Below are 16145 nucleotides of genomic sequence, written 5' to 3'. Positions count from 1 at the left end.
GAAGACGAGGAAGAAGACGTAAGAAGATGCTGGATGACCTTGGGGACAGAAGAGGATACTGTCATTTGAAGGAGAAAGCTCTAGATCGCATTAAGTGGAGGAATTGTTTTGAAAGAGACTGTGGACCTGTCGTCTTGACAGATTACTGATGATGATGATGATGTACATAATCATCAGTGTATAATATGTGCACTATGTATACGTTTTTATGGTTCTACAAAAGTGCACACTTTTATTAAAAGCCGGAAAAATATGCTTTGAGTAATACTCGTACATATTAGGCAGAGTTCTGCAATTGTGCTGGGTGCGCTCTCATCACATAAAAGCAAATTCGCTTAGTACGAGTATTTTAAATGATAAGAAGAAGAGAACTTAAAACTAATTAAATAAAATGCTGCTATTGCAATAATTTTTTTTTTTTCCTGTGCACAGAAATTTCAGTCGGCTATCAGTTGTTAAATAAAGGAGTTCTTGTTTAAGCATAGGCCTAAGCACCTAAGTGCGTTTGGTTTAAGTGTATTATTACTTGGAGAGACACAAAAGTGGCTTGGGATCGAATTAAAATATGAACTGCGAAACTAGTGTTGCATTTAATTCGTAGAATGCGGACGAGAATATGCTTCACGCTCACATTAACTAATTAAAATTATTTTCAATTCCAGTACACCCGACGGGCTGTTTGGTATAATTATATAATTATCTCTGCATATGTTTGTTACTGTTGCATTCCTGCACTGTGAAATTAACCAGCACAATTTTGTGGACTAACTGCAAAGTGTGATATTCTGTAATTTAATTAAATTATGAGTACATGGCTTAGAGATTTCTTCCGGTATCTCGGTGCCGTACTCTTTGTGTAACAGAATTATATAAATATTCATATATATTGGGGGTCTAAATTAATTTTGAAACCAAGGTAGCCACGGAATTTGGCCTGCATGGTATAGATGTGCGCTGTTTGTTGTCCACATTGCAGACGCAAGAATACTCAGTGTTCATGTTATATATTGGTACTTGTTAATGAGCGGTCATTGTGTGATCTGTTACCTAAATCCGATGTGTTAAACTGAAGGAACTGGGCAAATGTTACGACAAATTTCAGTGACAGTGTATGACTTCTGAGTCAAGTTAAGTAGGATGAGATGAGTAGGGCATGTAGCATGAATGAGGAGAGGAGAAATGCATTTAGAATATTGGTGGAAAAGCCTGAAAGGAGACCACTGGGAAGACCAAGGCGGAGGTGGGTGGACAATATTAAAATGAATCTCAGAGAGATAGGACTGGATGGTATGGATTGGATTGATCTGGCTCGGGATATGGACCGTTGGAGGGCTCTTGTGAACACGGTAATGAACCTTCGGGTTCCATAAAATGCTGGGAAGTTCTTGAGTAGCTGCACAATTCGCAGCTTCTCAAGATAGGGCTCAGCTCCACGAGTAAGTGAGCGAGTATAATTCTGAGTTACAGTTGGAATGTGGGAATCACGTAGTTAATACAATAACATTTTTGTTTGGAAGTGGGCCTACATGTCCCCTCTTTATGTTAATTTAAGTTACTGTACCAACCTAGGTGGCGTATAATTATGCAATTTAATATTATCACAGGTACTGACCAACGGGGTTAATGATTGGATAATTTAAGGTTATACATGCAATACAAGCCTAATATATGTGAAATTAACCGAACTAGGCAGCTCAAGCTGTAACACTTGTGATACATTCGAAAAGTGTTCTGTTCGAATCTCGGCTGGGATACCGAATGTCCTGACTGAGGTTCGTCACGGTTTTTCCCAGTACAACCAGGCAGGTACCTGGTAGTACCTGAAGTTAGGCCACGACCGCATTCTTCCAAATCCAACTGGTGTATATACTGGGATACTGACAGCGCTGTTAAACGAACCGTACACAGATAGTTAAGCAAACAAATAGAAAGCGGGAAACATTCCATTTCAACCCATTCGCTTTAAGTTTGCTACAGCTTGAAATGCAAGACTGTTCACCTTCTTGTTTAATTATTGTGTCGTATAGGCCGTTACTAAGCAGAGATTCTGTAAACAGTGACCGTTGCTAGGTAACACCCGCAACATACACCCACGCAGCAATAAAAGAACGATGTTTTCTGTGGCCCTCGCTGAAGCCGTTTCTGGACAACAGTTCGGTAAACATATTCCCGCTGAAACGGACACCATCGCAAGAATAGAAGAACGGTGTTTTCTATGTGGTCCGTGCTGAGAAGTTATAACCAGGACAGTTTGAGCAATGAGTTAATTTGATTTCTGTACGGGAGGCTGTGAAGCCGAAGGATGTACACTGTTATAAGCCGTTGCCAGGGAACGGTTGGTGAAGACACAGCAGGCTGAAAAGGGCCTAACGGGTGATGCAGTGACTTGTGAATTATGCAGATTAGCGGTGGCGCTGTAATTGCTTGTAGTTCCGGGTCGTGTATATAAAGGGTACTAAATCAATTCACCAATCCATAGTCGCTATATACGTGGCAGTATTATACCGTCTTAATTAACTTCGAGATAAGTCGGGTTTCAAGTATATTCATAAATTAGAAATTACACGTTTTATTTGACGTGACAAAAATTACAACACAATGTTTCTTTTCAAAACCGGAAGTCTGACATAGTGTTTAGCGCCGCTGCTTCATGCTCGGACGATCGGTTTCGAACATGAGCTCCGAGACCGGCTATCCTTGTTCCTATTTTATTTATTTCCTTTTTTATTCATTCCTTTGTTCTCTTTTCTTCTAATAATATGCGAGAGATCTAACCTATCTCGTTTCCCACTTTGGAGCCTAGGGCATCCGCGAAGCGCTTTGTTTCACTTCAGTTACTTAATCCTAAGACAGTCGGTAGGACTCCTTGGACGGGAGAGCAACCCGTCGCAAGGCCGCTACCTGCACACGGGACAACACAAACGCAGAATAAAAGCACACAATACAGACATCTATGACATGACTAGGATTCGAACCCACGATCCCAGTGTTTCGGACGAGCGAAGACAGTTCATGCCTTAGACTGCGCGGCCACTGTGATCGGCGATCTAACCTATACATTTGCCAAATCATAGTCAAATAAACAAATAAAATATATTTTAAAGTGGAATATATTTCGGACCTAGAATGGAATGGGCGAAATTGCTCAGTGAGACGGGAGAACTAACTTTATCAGCAGCAATAAATATTATTATTATCCCTGTGGAACTCCCGAATTGAAGTAATCTGACTTATTACTGGAATGATTTCTATGAATGGAGTCATTTAATTAGGCTATGCGTCGATAGTAACGTCCGTAAAATCATATTCGGGTATGGCAACCTTAGTAGTATGCATCTTGTGTGTTATGAATAAGGTATATAAAGGTACATAATGTATGCAGTCTAGACAACAATATTCTGTATTTAAAAACAAAGAAGACACTACTGTATCAACGTTTGGTTTTATTTTGTTTTACAAACGCAACATGTTTCGACCCTTATACCGGGCCATCATCAGGCATACAATGCTCAAATTTGAGCTATTGAATTGCAATTAATTTTTTATACCAAAATCTTCAAATAAGTATCCTTATTGTGTCTTGAAATTTTTAAATGTATAAATTCATAAAATGTATCTTGGTCAAAATTTAAAATTTAAAATGCTTAGGTAATAAAATTTAAAATTAAAGATATAAAAATTAAATTGGAAACTAAAGATTAAAACATTATGTTAAAAGTTGTACAAGATGGAATATAAATGTTTTTTTGTAAAGAAACGCTGCGACCGCTACGTGTTGACCTGGATGTATGACGATAGAGGCGACTATAGCGTGGGGTGCCCCGTACCGGAATCTTCTTACGTGGGATAGGATACGTGTAGTCATGACCTTAGTAACGTCTTACGGAGCTCAGGGAAAGAGATCCTTGGTACCTAGTAGGAGGCTGGGTGGGCCCTAGAGCCGGTCTGGACGACGTGGAAAAAAGAAAAATCTCTTGCCTCTTCCGGGATTCGACGAAACCTAACCCGTCGCTGTACCATCTGAGCTATCCCGGCTTCATGGAAGACCGTCCAAATGAGCAGTTTCATATTCATGGTTCAGGTAACACAAAATTATTGCAATTTAGAGTTACCCTGCAGTCCTAGGCGTGACATCTCGCACTGTGCCGCGCATCTGACAGTCGGCCTACTCGTGTCACACGAGCCTGCAGCCCCAGGGCTTCTGTATCCGTTATCACTTCCGCCCCTATCAAATTATAATTACGCATTTAACAATTATTATCTGTTCGGTTCAGGATCAGTTGTAGCATACAGTTATGAAATGTCCAGTTTAATGTGTGTAGCGGAAGCGAGTTAGTGTTACCAACAGCAGTAGGTGTATCTGTTCAAATTATTGGCTTCACAGGCCATTCAACCCGGAAGTTGTTATTACGGCTGTTGCCCAAATTAATCCGGACCTGATCCTATCTATTTCTCCCCAGCTTTCTGCTCCCTACTGGGTTCATTCAGTATCGGTCTTATTTACGCTCCTTCACTTTTACTTTCCTGTATCTTGCAATTGTTAAGCTACGGGTCTACTTCCTCTTTATATTCTTGTGTTTCCGCATTTGTCTTGTCTCTGAGACTCTAGAAACACGCAGATTTATATTGACATTGCACAGTCTTTCCGTTGTAGTCCCTAAATATCCGAATGCTTCCTCGTAGTGAGTAACAGTTGCGTTTTGTATGAGCGGAATGCCAAGTTTATTGACAGTCCACGCACAATCCGTTCCGTTGGTTCGTGCTTGATTCTGAAAGAGCAGTCTCTTTATGGCGATATTTCTTTTTCTGATATAATCTTACGTTATTTAGCAACGCTGTTTCAATTACAGAGGTCGACCAAGATGGGAAATTCTTGGTTTATCTAAGGCACTTTATCGGATTCCTAGATAACATAGCGTTGAATCTTAGGATTATTTGTGAATGATGATAGGAGTATGATAGGAGACGGTCGTGGCCTATTTCAAGGTACTGTCCCAACATCCAGGAAAGATTAATAAAGAAACCGGAGTCAGGATAACTGGCAGTCGAGCCGAGATGGGAAGTGGGAACCTCATCGCTACACCGACCTACTCTGTGACATGTGTTTCTACATTTATGTTATGCATTCGTCCATTTAGGTGATATTCTTTAGGAAGGTCGTGATATTGGGTATATTTCCGACGCCATTTTTATGTACCTGCTTCCAGGCCTTCAGAATGGCCTGACTTGAGAGTCAGATATAGCAGCTAATCCATTTCACTGTAGGAAAATTTTGTTTACGTGCAATTTTCTTAAATATAAGATACATGGCGGCAGTGTCGACTCACATTGATTTGATGACAACGATTGAGATGAAATTATGAAGTTTATGAATTCCATTTCTTCTTCTGTTGATATTTACCACCGTAATAAATGTTAAGACCGCAGAGGCTACGTTTCCAAAATAAACTGAAACAAGTATTCACTATGAAGAAAGCAGTCTTCTGGGATTTGGCACCGTGTATATGTGGTGTTAACCGACGTTTCGGAGGAACGTATCGCCTCCATCTTCAGGGTAGAATGAAAAATATAAGAAATCCGCAAGCGAAGAGACCGTGAGAACCGGTAAAAGCTTTTACCGGACAGGTTTCATTCGGTTCTCACATTTCCTTTATGGTCTGTCCCATTCTGTCTGTCCACTTTGCTCACACCGTGCAAAGAATGGTCGGAAAGTGTTACTACCTTTTTAATTCACACTACGTCACAATTTGACACCAATCGGAACATTACCGCATGATGCAGTACCAGCTCTGTTACAAAATTAATGGGCATTATTCAAACTGCCTCATATAAATTAAATTATTCCATAATAAAACAACAAAAAAATTCAAACAACAAAAGCCACCCACTGGACACGATTCCGAACCATTTTCATCTACCTCACAACGAGTCTTTCTAATATACGTAATAGTGTACTCCCATCTCCTTATTTGCCTTTCAGATGGCCGTTTCAGAGAGGTTTCTCCAGAAATTTTATATGCATTTCTTGTGTCTCATCTTAACGAGATGCGCAACATATCCTAGCCTCCTAGATGCCCTGAGGCCTGTTCTAGCAATACCGCATGACCTATTTGAACACGAAGTTGCTCGTATGTAATATTAACGCAACTAAAATTAAACCACTCCTTGTCGATTAACCTTCGGAAGAGTAACATTTATGTATTTTCTTTGACTCGAAGACATTAGCATCAACAATCAATCCTAGCTGTCGTACAATACACAACTAACATTGAGTGGGCTTCGCCAAAGAAACTGAGCACACTGGTTTGAATAAATAGCATTTGTCAATAGAAATGTTCAATTTTAGAAAATACAGAAACTCTTACATCTTTAATATATCATGTTGCTTCTCAGAGGAGCGTAAATATTTCCAAGTAGCGAACTTAAATTTCAAAGTAGCTATTGCCGATTCATAATCAGGCTTCAGAAAAGAGGAAGTACGTATTTGTTACCAAGGCAGCGACCCTTTGATTCTGCTGTGGGCGTGCTGGATATTGCACTGAGCTGCGACCTTAGTATTGTATGTGCAGCACTCAGCACAGAACCTTCTGTAAGCATTAGAGGCACACATGAAAACGAGTAAATAAACACTGGTAATATTCTTTTTAACGCTTGCCTTTAACTGGTAGACATAGGTCAACATATGTAATATGTTTCAGTTTCACGCGGGACATTCATGAGTACAGTGCTTCGACGTGCTACTGTTGCTGACTTTTCGTAGCTCTCTTTCTTAAAAAAAAGTGATTGGGAAACCTTGATTACCAGGATTAACGTTGAAAACGGTATTAAATTATGATTTTTATTGGAATAAATGTGCTTTGTACTTCAAAATTGAAACTCTTTTGTAACATTACTATATATACAGTACATTATGTATTGAAATTACCTAAAGAGTTTACTTTGTAGTTACATCAGTGAGTTGAGGAGGTCGGTGATTGGTTGTGCTCAAGATAGGTCTATGATAGCTAGGGTATGAAACGTAGTTCAGGCAGGATAAACTGTCCACTTTTCGTCAACGAAACCGGAATAACAAAGTCGACGCAAACGTCCATTAGCATCCAACGGCTGGGTAAATATTGTTCCCACAGTGAAGTCACTAATTGCTAACTAACTGTTGACTAAACGCATTCCATCTCCAAGGCATAGCACTTAACACTCATTTCTGTGATAACAATTCACTAAGCAGATACGGTTACCAAGGTAATTTCTGTGAAATATTACGCTGAAATGTCACTTACGGCTTCAACTATTTATGCCCTCGTATAGTAATGTTTTCAACGTTAAAACGGTGACATTCATTATTTGAGGGGTCTGAGGTACAGTATCCGGTCTAGAAAACCGAGATTAACGGCCGCGAGAATCCGTTGCGCTGACCACGTGACACCCACTATCCGCAAAATTTGCCACTAACTTCGCCGACAAGCGGAGGTCGCTCGGTCGGTATAGTTCGCTTGCGGGCCACAGGCCACGGATTTGTTTTGTTTGAGGTACATTGTAGCTTGTACGAGTATTAGAAGTTTCCCAGGCGATTTCCGTGGTTGATATTAGAAATCAGCATGTGAGAGGCCTGCTCTTCATCCCTCAGCATCGACCCTATTGATAGAGACAGAACAAGTCTCCGAAACTTTGGTATCTAACTCAGCCATGACACATACGGTCCCTGGAGAAGATTTTAGTGCATTTGTTCTTCAGTTTTTACGTATTCCGCGGAACCAACCCGAACCTCTCTGCCCTCTATGTAGGCAAAAAGTGAAATTTGCAGTAAAAAGTTAAGTGCTGAACTATACCTTACTCATTTCATTAAATGGCTTTGTGTTGGCACACATCTTTATTGGTCTTCTGGAACCCATAAAGGACACACACATTCTCTGTTTCGAAAGATACAAACGTGCACTGTTACAGTGATAACTGAAAATAGTTAAGATTTGTCAGTCGTAAACATGAAACAGATATGCAAAACGAGGTCGAGTTTCTTGTTGATTGTTTGGTAGCCTATCTGACCACACTATGTCATGTTAAGATAATGCTTAATGTGATGGCATCACTATGTATAGTGAATTAGAACGAGAAAGGAGGAAGCGATTGTCGTCGCTTTCGAGGTATCATCAATCCAGTATCGATTGAAGGGGCAGAAGGAAACAAAGAAAATTCGTGAGGAAGTCAGTGACTCTGGCACGACTCGAATTTGGTACCCCAGACTTGTTATCAGTTGAGGTAACCTGCTCAGGGAAGTTTCTTATAATATAAGGCCTGTATTACATATCCCAGTTTGTTGTTTTTTGTGTGACATTTTTGACTGCAAGAATCCCTATAGTCCATTCGCGGAGACGAGAGAATCCTCGTAAACAAATGCACGCGGTATCTCCTTCGCTCTTTGAATGAAATCATGCAGCGATTACGTGATGCCTGTATCGTTGCAGGGCGTCCAAAGTTCACTCTTCAGTCTGAATGCAGGCTAACGTGCGTCCGAATGCAGTGAGTACACTGAGTAACTGCGCGCTTTGTCCACTCCTTGCTGTCAGCTGTGGCGACTCGGAGCTTGCTTTGTTTACGCTGTCTCGTCTCCGCGAATGGACTGTAGGTAGATAATTTCAGAAATTTGTTTCTTTCATTTCAGAAAAACATATTCAAGTACCGCAACATTCTAAAGCGGTCGACGAGACCAGAAGTAATACTCAAAGAACTGAAGGTGAGTAAATATTTTGCATTTTAGTTTCATTATACTTTCTTCACCTAACAGCTACAGAGACCTTTTGGATTGTGTTTAATGTCTTCACTTCAGGATGTACAGGAAACAAGCTGGCCGACTATGCCGACTCTGATATTTGTCAACAGCAACATGCATGTCTCACTTTCTAAATAACGTCGAAACAAATGTTCGGTAACCGTGAAATTAGTGAAAGATAAACTCCTATGCGAACATTTGAAATATTCAGTACATAATAGCATTATATGAAGACTATCGAACATGTTTATCGATATTTAGAAGTACCATGGGTCAAATCATAATTTTCTTTCTTCTAAGCTTTTATTTTCGTTTAACTGATTCTTGTAACTCTATTATTGCACTTCCCATTGGTAATTTTGTTTGGCCCGAATAAGTTTCCTGTGAGAATTATGAAATCTTGTTTTACAGACTATTGAATACATTGATTTCGGATCTTCACCATCTTCCTTTCGGGTTTATCTCGTATCGCGGCAAACCCTGGCGAACACAAAGCTTAAGCTACCGATGAGGTAGGTCTTGAGGTAATGTTGCAGACTTGTATTTGAGAGGTGCAAATTTCGAATCTAGGCCGGGACCCTAGTATGACCGCGTTTTTTCTTGACTTTTCTCAGCCCCTCCAACTAAATTCCAAAGTAGTATCTCGGTTAGACCACCACCTTCTCCTCCAGATTCGTTCCAATTTATCTCTCCTGTCATCAGACGCTATAGTCCCTTGTTAAATAGCACACACAATTTTTTTTTCTTTTCCTTGGCACTACAGCCCCAATGGGCCTAGGCCTACCTCCATGAACTTCTCCGTTCACTTCGGTTTTTCTAGATCTTACACATTCGGTAGGACTCCTTGGGCGGGTGATCAGCTCGTTACAAGAGCTCTATCTGTACACAAACACAGAAAAACGCACACACACAAATTAACATCCATGCCCTGAGTGGGATTCGAACCCACGATCCCCGTTTCCAAGCGAGCGAAGACAGTACATGCCTTAGACCGCTCACACACAAAAAATAGGGGCCCATTATTATTTAGGAGCCATATTATTTTACAGAAATATGTATTTGCTGAACCAAATGTTTTTCTTCTTTACAAATTTTCTTTGTTACGAAGTCCGACAGATACTAAATGGTGGCTGCAGCGAAGGAAATTTCCAATTTGACAGGTCGAGTGGACTGCTAACAGTGACATGGTTGTCGCGTTCATAATGTGGGTACAAGCGCCACCTGTTGATAAGACTGGGAAACTGCCATAGAGTTTACTACGACAAGTGCTTTCTTATCTCGAGAGTAGAACCGCTACTGTTTTTAGATCATTTCTATGAAATGCGGAAGTCATCATTTACAACGAACTTGTTAGTGTAATACTCGTAGATCGATTTTTTTTATATTCATTTCGATGCTCTTAGAGGCAGAGAATGTAGAAGGAATAGGCCTTATGTGGAATTTAACATTGAAATAATAGGTGCCGATCAGAGTGGCCGCACGGACTAAAGCACGAAATGTCTTCGCCAACTCAAACACTGGGATCGTGGGTTTGAATCAAGCTCGAGGCATGGATGACTACATTTCTTCTGTGCTTATGTTTTTCTGTGCAGATAGCGGGCTTGCCTTGGGCTCATCCCTCGTACAAGGATTCCTACCGACTGTCTGCAGGATTCATAATTTCAGAATTAATTCTGAATGGGAGTGTCAAGGTAGAATTAGAAGAAATAGTAGGTCTATTATTGATTTCAGTACTGATGACGAATGCCGGTCACAGTAGCCGCGCGGCCTGAGGCATGTACAGGTATTCTTTTCGCTCGCTCGGACGCTGGGATCGTGGGTTCGAATCCCACTTAAGACATGGATGTGTGGTGTGTGTGTATGTGTTTATTCTGTGTTTATGTTGTCCTGTGTTTAGGTAGAGTCCTTGCGACGGGCCGATCACTAGTCCAGGGAGACCTACTGCCTGTGAAAAATTATTATGGAACTGAATAAGAGGCCCTGAATTGTCTGGAAGAGTCGTTGAAGAAGAAAACCCATTAGGAATACATGAAATAATGGGAACCCATTCAGAATGAAGCAAGCGAGATTTTTATGGACCTTTAGAATAAGAAAGCTGCTAGATACAGAATTATTACCTGAAATATAAACAAATAAAAGGCATTTAAATTGCTGAGTATGTATAATTGAATTAATAAAGTGAATAATTGTTCCAAATAAATTGCATGAATACCATCTTGTTATGTTGCAAAAGTGAATATACGAGTATTGTGTTATAATACGAAATTTTAAGAAGCTTCACTAAATAAACTAAAGCTTAAAGTAAATAAGATCTAAAAGTTTGTGATGATGGTAAATTGTAAAGCTTAAAGTTATTAAAATAATTCGTCAGAATTTCTTATTTTTTTTTCAAAGAATACTGAATTCATATCAAGACGTTTGCAAATTATGTTCTTGTAACTGCAATAGATGCCGGTCGGAACCAGTTTTGGTTTCACGGGTTATTTAACGAAGGTTCCAGTACCGAGACGGCAGGCCCGTAGCGTCGGTGGTAGGATGACAAATGGTTAATTGCAAGGGATTTGGAAGGAAACAGTCGTTGTCTAATTGAGGTTCTGAGGAAGACCATGAAAAGCCTCAGTCAGTATAGGCGATGTTACCGAGATTCGAACGGAACACCTCCCGAATACATGTCTTAGAGCGTTACTTCTAGACAAACCTGTTCGGTAACTTTAGTTCACTTCTTGTTAACATAAAACTTCCTGTGTAGAAGGTGAGATGTTTGAGTTGATAGGGAGTCACTTCATCCTATTAGAGCTCATGTGGGGGAGTGTATAAGTTTCATGATATTTTTAAGAAAATGGTGATTGAATATTGCTCCCTTGCTCCGTAAGCTGTGATAGGGCATATGCTCCAGGAATCGGTCGCGTCACTGTTCCTGGTTTCCTTAAATGAAGACGACACCATGAAATCATATCTCGCACAGTTTATATCCTGTTCTGCAAGTCCTGTTTAAGAGCCTTCCTTAAACTCGTATACTTTATGGAATTTAAGAGTTATCATATATGAGGTGGGCAGGACATGTAGCACGAATGGGGGAGAAGAGGAATGCACATAGGATATTCATTGGGAAGCCAGAAGGAAAGAGACCACTGGGAAGACCAAGGAGTAGATGGGTAGACAGTATTAAAAAGGATCTTAGATAGGATGGGATGGATTGGATTGATCTGGCACAATATAAGGATAAGTGAGGGGCTCTTGTGAACACGGTAATGAACCTTCGGGTTCCATAAAATGCTGGGAAATTCTTGAGTAGCTGCAGAATTGGTGGCTCCTTAAGAAGGGCTCAGCTCCATGAGTAAGCAAGTAAGTAAGTAAGTAAGAGTTATGATACGTCTAAATGGACGACGAGACAGTCAGTGAAGTAAAGCAATGGGTAATTCGTGAGACAATACTTCAGACTTCACCCTTGTCCTCTTCGCTTAACTACTCCATAGTTCTCTGTTCTTGTCAACAGAAATGCTATACTCACTGTCACACTATTCAGGCCGAACGTCATGGTCTAGTAGACAGTCCTTCTGCTTCGAATTCAGGAGATTTCAGGTTCAGTTCTCTGCCCGAAAACCAATCAACTTCTGGTTTCTGTGGATTTCCTCAGTCCTTCAGGAAACTGTTGGTTTCTTTTATTGCTAGTGGGGTGGGACTAAGTCCCTTGTACTGCGGCCACTTCTGGCCTATTGTACCAGCCCCAGATGATAGGTGAGGGTGATTGTGGAGCAATTGGTGGAATGAAGATTGGCAGGGGAAATCGAAGTACTCGGAGAAAACCTGCCCTAGCGCCAATTTGTCCACCACAAATCCCACTTGACCAGACCCGGATCGAACCCGGACTGCCGCGTTGGGAAGCCAGCGACTAACCGCTTGAGCTATGGCGCGGCCCTATAAACTGTTGGGTTAGTAGCTCGAATTAGTCTACGACCACTTGTCTCTCCTTCATTTCCAATTCATTATTCACTGATCATCTACTTATCATTCGGCTCTGCATGCACTGAGTAGTGATGACGTCGTTAAACAAATCGTAAATGAATACATAAATAAAGAAACTATATCACCACATAAAATAGCATTTCGGCATTAAATCCCAGTTACCAGTGTCACTCTAAAATATATTTGGATGTGCAACTAACTGGAAAAATATACGGGCTTAGATTTTGCATCTTCATTGTACACGTATTTTGCTCATATAAAATAACATTACAGCTATGAACATTAAATAGGAGAGTGGAACTCAGAAGCATGGGGCTGAATATTTTGGGGGGAGAAGAGCAAAGCTTTTTATTATAAATGTTTTTGTGGATGTTTGTGAAACTTATAGATCTTGAATTTAAAGAAGAGAAACGAAAGTGTATTTAAAAACATAAGTATCTAGTTAAAGACATAATTTATTTGTGTCTATGGTGAGATTCAAGTCGAGTCCAAAAAACGCGACGTAAGATACAGGACGAACTCATGTAAACCAGCGACTAATCTTGTATAACTAAGCGTAAAACAATCATGCACTAATGTGTATGCCAAACTTGAATATAATTTATGCTCTCTATCTGTCCCCTCGTGCGCTGAAAGGATCTAATTACGTTCGAATAGTCTCCATGCCAACAAAAAAGTAAATGCTTATTTATTGTGAAGTGACCGAAAATAACGGCTGACTACGCGACACCCTCTATCCGCTAAAGTTGGCACTAACTTCGCCGACAAAAGGCGGTAGCTCGGTCGGTATAGTTCGCTTGGGGACTAAAAACCACGGAGTTTGCTTTTGTTTTGAACTGTACAAATCTCAGTACTGAATTTAAAAATCGCTAGTCCTTTGTCCACTCCACTAATATAGACTGCCGTGATCTAGATTTTCATGATTGTTAGACTGGAAAACTACCGCGTCATGGCGATATTACCTTTATATTTAGATTAATTAAGGTCGTCGAAGTGGTTAAGGTGTTTATTAAGAAGAGAGATATCGCCGCTGACTGAGATTTCAACACGCAGAGAACAGAGTTAAAGTAAGTCACAGTACGGGCCGCGCCATAGCTCAAACTATGTAGCTGGCTTCCCACCGCGGCGGCCCGGGTTCGATCCCGGGTCTGGTCAAGTGGGATATGTGGTGGTAAAAGTGGCGCTTGGGCGGGTTTTCTCCGAGTACTTCAGTTTCCCGTGCCAATCTTCATTCGACCAAATTCTCCATCATCATAATCACCCGGGGCAGGCTACAATAGGCCAATCAGTGGCCGCCGTGCCGAATGGACCCAGTTGGACTCCACCCCCTACTAAGCGAATTAAAAAAAAAGAGTCAGTACAGATATTCATGAATTGAAGAAAGATCAAATTATCTGACTAATCATTATGCTGTAAGTACATTTACTAGTTGTCACTGTGGAAGAATATATGATAATGAAGAAGAACTGAAGAATTAAAGTCTCCTAGATTCCCGAAAGGCCAGAAGTCGTAAATATTGAACAGATTTTGCGGCCATGTTTATGTAAAAATTCTTATAATTCAGTAGCATCATATACATCAGTGGCGGTGTGTTAATAAGAAAATTTATACATTGAATACTGAATTATCCGGTACTAAACTCTCTTTCGCAACTTGTGATGGCTACATTATCCTGGAGCTGTTATTCATGCTTTTAGAGCTCTCTTCCTCTCTGTTTCTGATATCAAAGGATAAAATACATCTTTGAAATTGCGTCACAGGACTTTGTCTCCAGCGCTGTCATGTTCATTTGAGTGACAAATTGATACACCAAAGTTATTAATATTTCGTATCAAAGATTTCATCGTAAATAATGTTCACCATAAAACTTCAAAACGTTGTCTTTTTCATCGTTTTGAGACTAAAAGGGAAAGGGTTTCTAGAGCGGCTGGGTGTTGTTGATCTCTGATGAGACCTGCCAATAGCTGGAGCCAGTAAATTATCTATATGAAAGTCATAATGAGGGCAATGCCACTGTGTAGCATTCTAAAACAGTTCTTTTACCCATTTCGAACCGTAAGATGGAGAAAAACTTGGGGGAAACTTCTGAAATTGGTTGGACGAGAACCGCCGCCTTTTACTTGTATAAATTCTTTTCATTAAGACCAGTCTTCAAAAACGATTATATCTTTGAAGGGCAAAACTCATTTAAATACTGTATGAATCTAGCTTGACCGCCTCTATGGTCTAGTGGTCAGAGTTCCTGGCTGCAGATCGAGAGATCCGGGTTCGATTCCCGGCGCTATCAGGTTTCTTCGGAGAAGTAGTGGGTCTGGAACGGGGTTCACTCAGCCTCGTGATGATAATTGAGGAGCTATTTCAAGGAAATAGCGGCTCCAGTCTAGAAAACCGAAATTAACGGCCGTGGGGATTCGTTGCGATGACCACGCGACACCCTCTGTCCGCAAAAGTTGGCACTAAACTTCGCCGGCAAGCGGCGGTCGTTCGGTCGGTATAGTTCGCTTGCGGATTGAAATCACTGAGTTTTTTTTATGAATCTAGCTTACTATCTCTCTGTTACAGATGTCAGTCGGCTAATTCCTTTTAAGGAGAGGATCGTTGCATATTCATAAGATAGAAAGAAATGAAGAATGTGTTGCTCTTGTTTACGATGCATTTCTATACATACTCTGAAAATTACCATTATGGAGCCAAAGGAATTTTGAGAGTAGATCTCTCGTCATATGGTCATAAATGTGAAGTGTCATCGAACTTAGTTGAACCACAAAGCTTATTTACCCTCACAAAGTATCCTATGGTTGTGCATGTGTAAACTTTAACAAAGGATCCTTTGTGAGCATACAGGCTCAATGTAGCCCTATTATACACACTTACTTGATGGTGAAATTTATTAGGAATAGAAACGCAAAACTGTTACATCTAGAGGAGCACTACATTCCTGAAACTGTTGCACAGTGAAAGAGAAAACGCTGCTCCTAAATCACACCCTGTCTGAAAAGTACCAGATCGACTTTTAATAAAATACTATCCTCTGAACTCTTTTTCCTTTCCCCAGTCATTATGAATACAGAGTTACGACCGGTCCTGTAATTGATCAAGCAACTAGTTGGCTTGTCCTTCTGTCATATTCTGGTAGGGGAGAGATACTTCTTAATAAGGGCCGCACAATAGCTCAAGCGGTAGTCGCTGGCTTCCCATCGCGGCGGCCCCGGTTCGATCCCGGGTCTGGTCAAGTGGGATTTGTAGTGGACAAAGTGGCGCTGGGGCAGGTTTTCTCCGAGTACTTCGGTTTCCCCTGTCAATCTTCATTCCACCAATTGCTCCACAATAACCCTCACCTATCATCTGGGGCTGGTACAGTAGGCCAGAAATGGCCGCAGTACAAGGGACTTAGTCCCACCTCACTAACAATAAA

General features: G+C 40.7%; 1 protein-coding gene and 1 long non-coding RNA gene across 3 annotated transcripts in view; one reads left to right on the top strand and one right to left on the bottom strand.

Annotated features, from left to right (window-relative positions):
- LOC111875455 (C-Maf-inducing protein) overlaps window positions 1–16145 on the top strand; it is a 267590-nt gene that overhangs the window by 211457 nt on the left and 39988 nt on the right. For both annotated transcript variants that reach the window (XM_023871719.2, XM_023871717.2), the window contains one exon: window positions 8657–8728. In XM_023871719.2, the coding sequence (XP_023727487.1) occupies window positions 8657–8728 (72 nt within the window). The remainder of the gene's footprint in view (window positions 1–8656; window positions 8729–16145) is intronic.
- Window positions 1–16145, bottom strand: part of LOC111875456 — a 134651-nt gene that overhangs the window by 103127 nt on the left and 15379 nt on the right. The window lies entirely within an intron of this gene.

Source organism: Cryptotermes secundus, unplaced genomic scaffold, assembly GCF_002891405.2.
Source record: "Cryptotermes secundus unplaced genomic scaffold, Csec_1.0 scaffold304, whole genome shotgun sequence".
In the NCBI taxonomy this organism is placed as follows: Eukaryota; Metazoa; Arthropoda; class Insecta; order Blattodea; family Kalotermitidae; genus Cryptotermes; species Cryptotermes secundus.
This window is presented reverse-complemented; position numbering and strand designations above follow the sequence as displayed.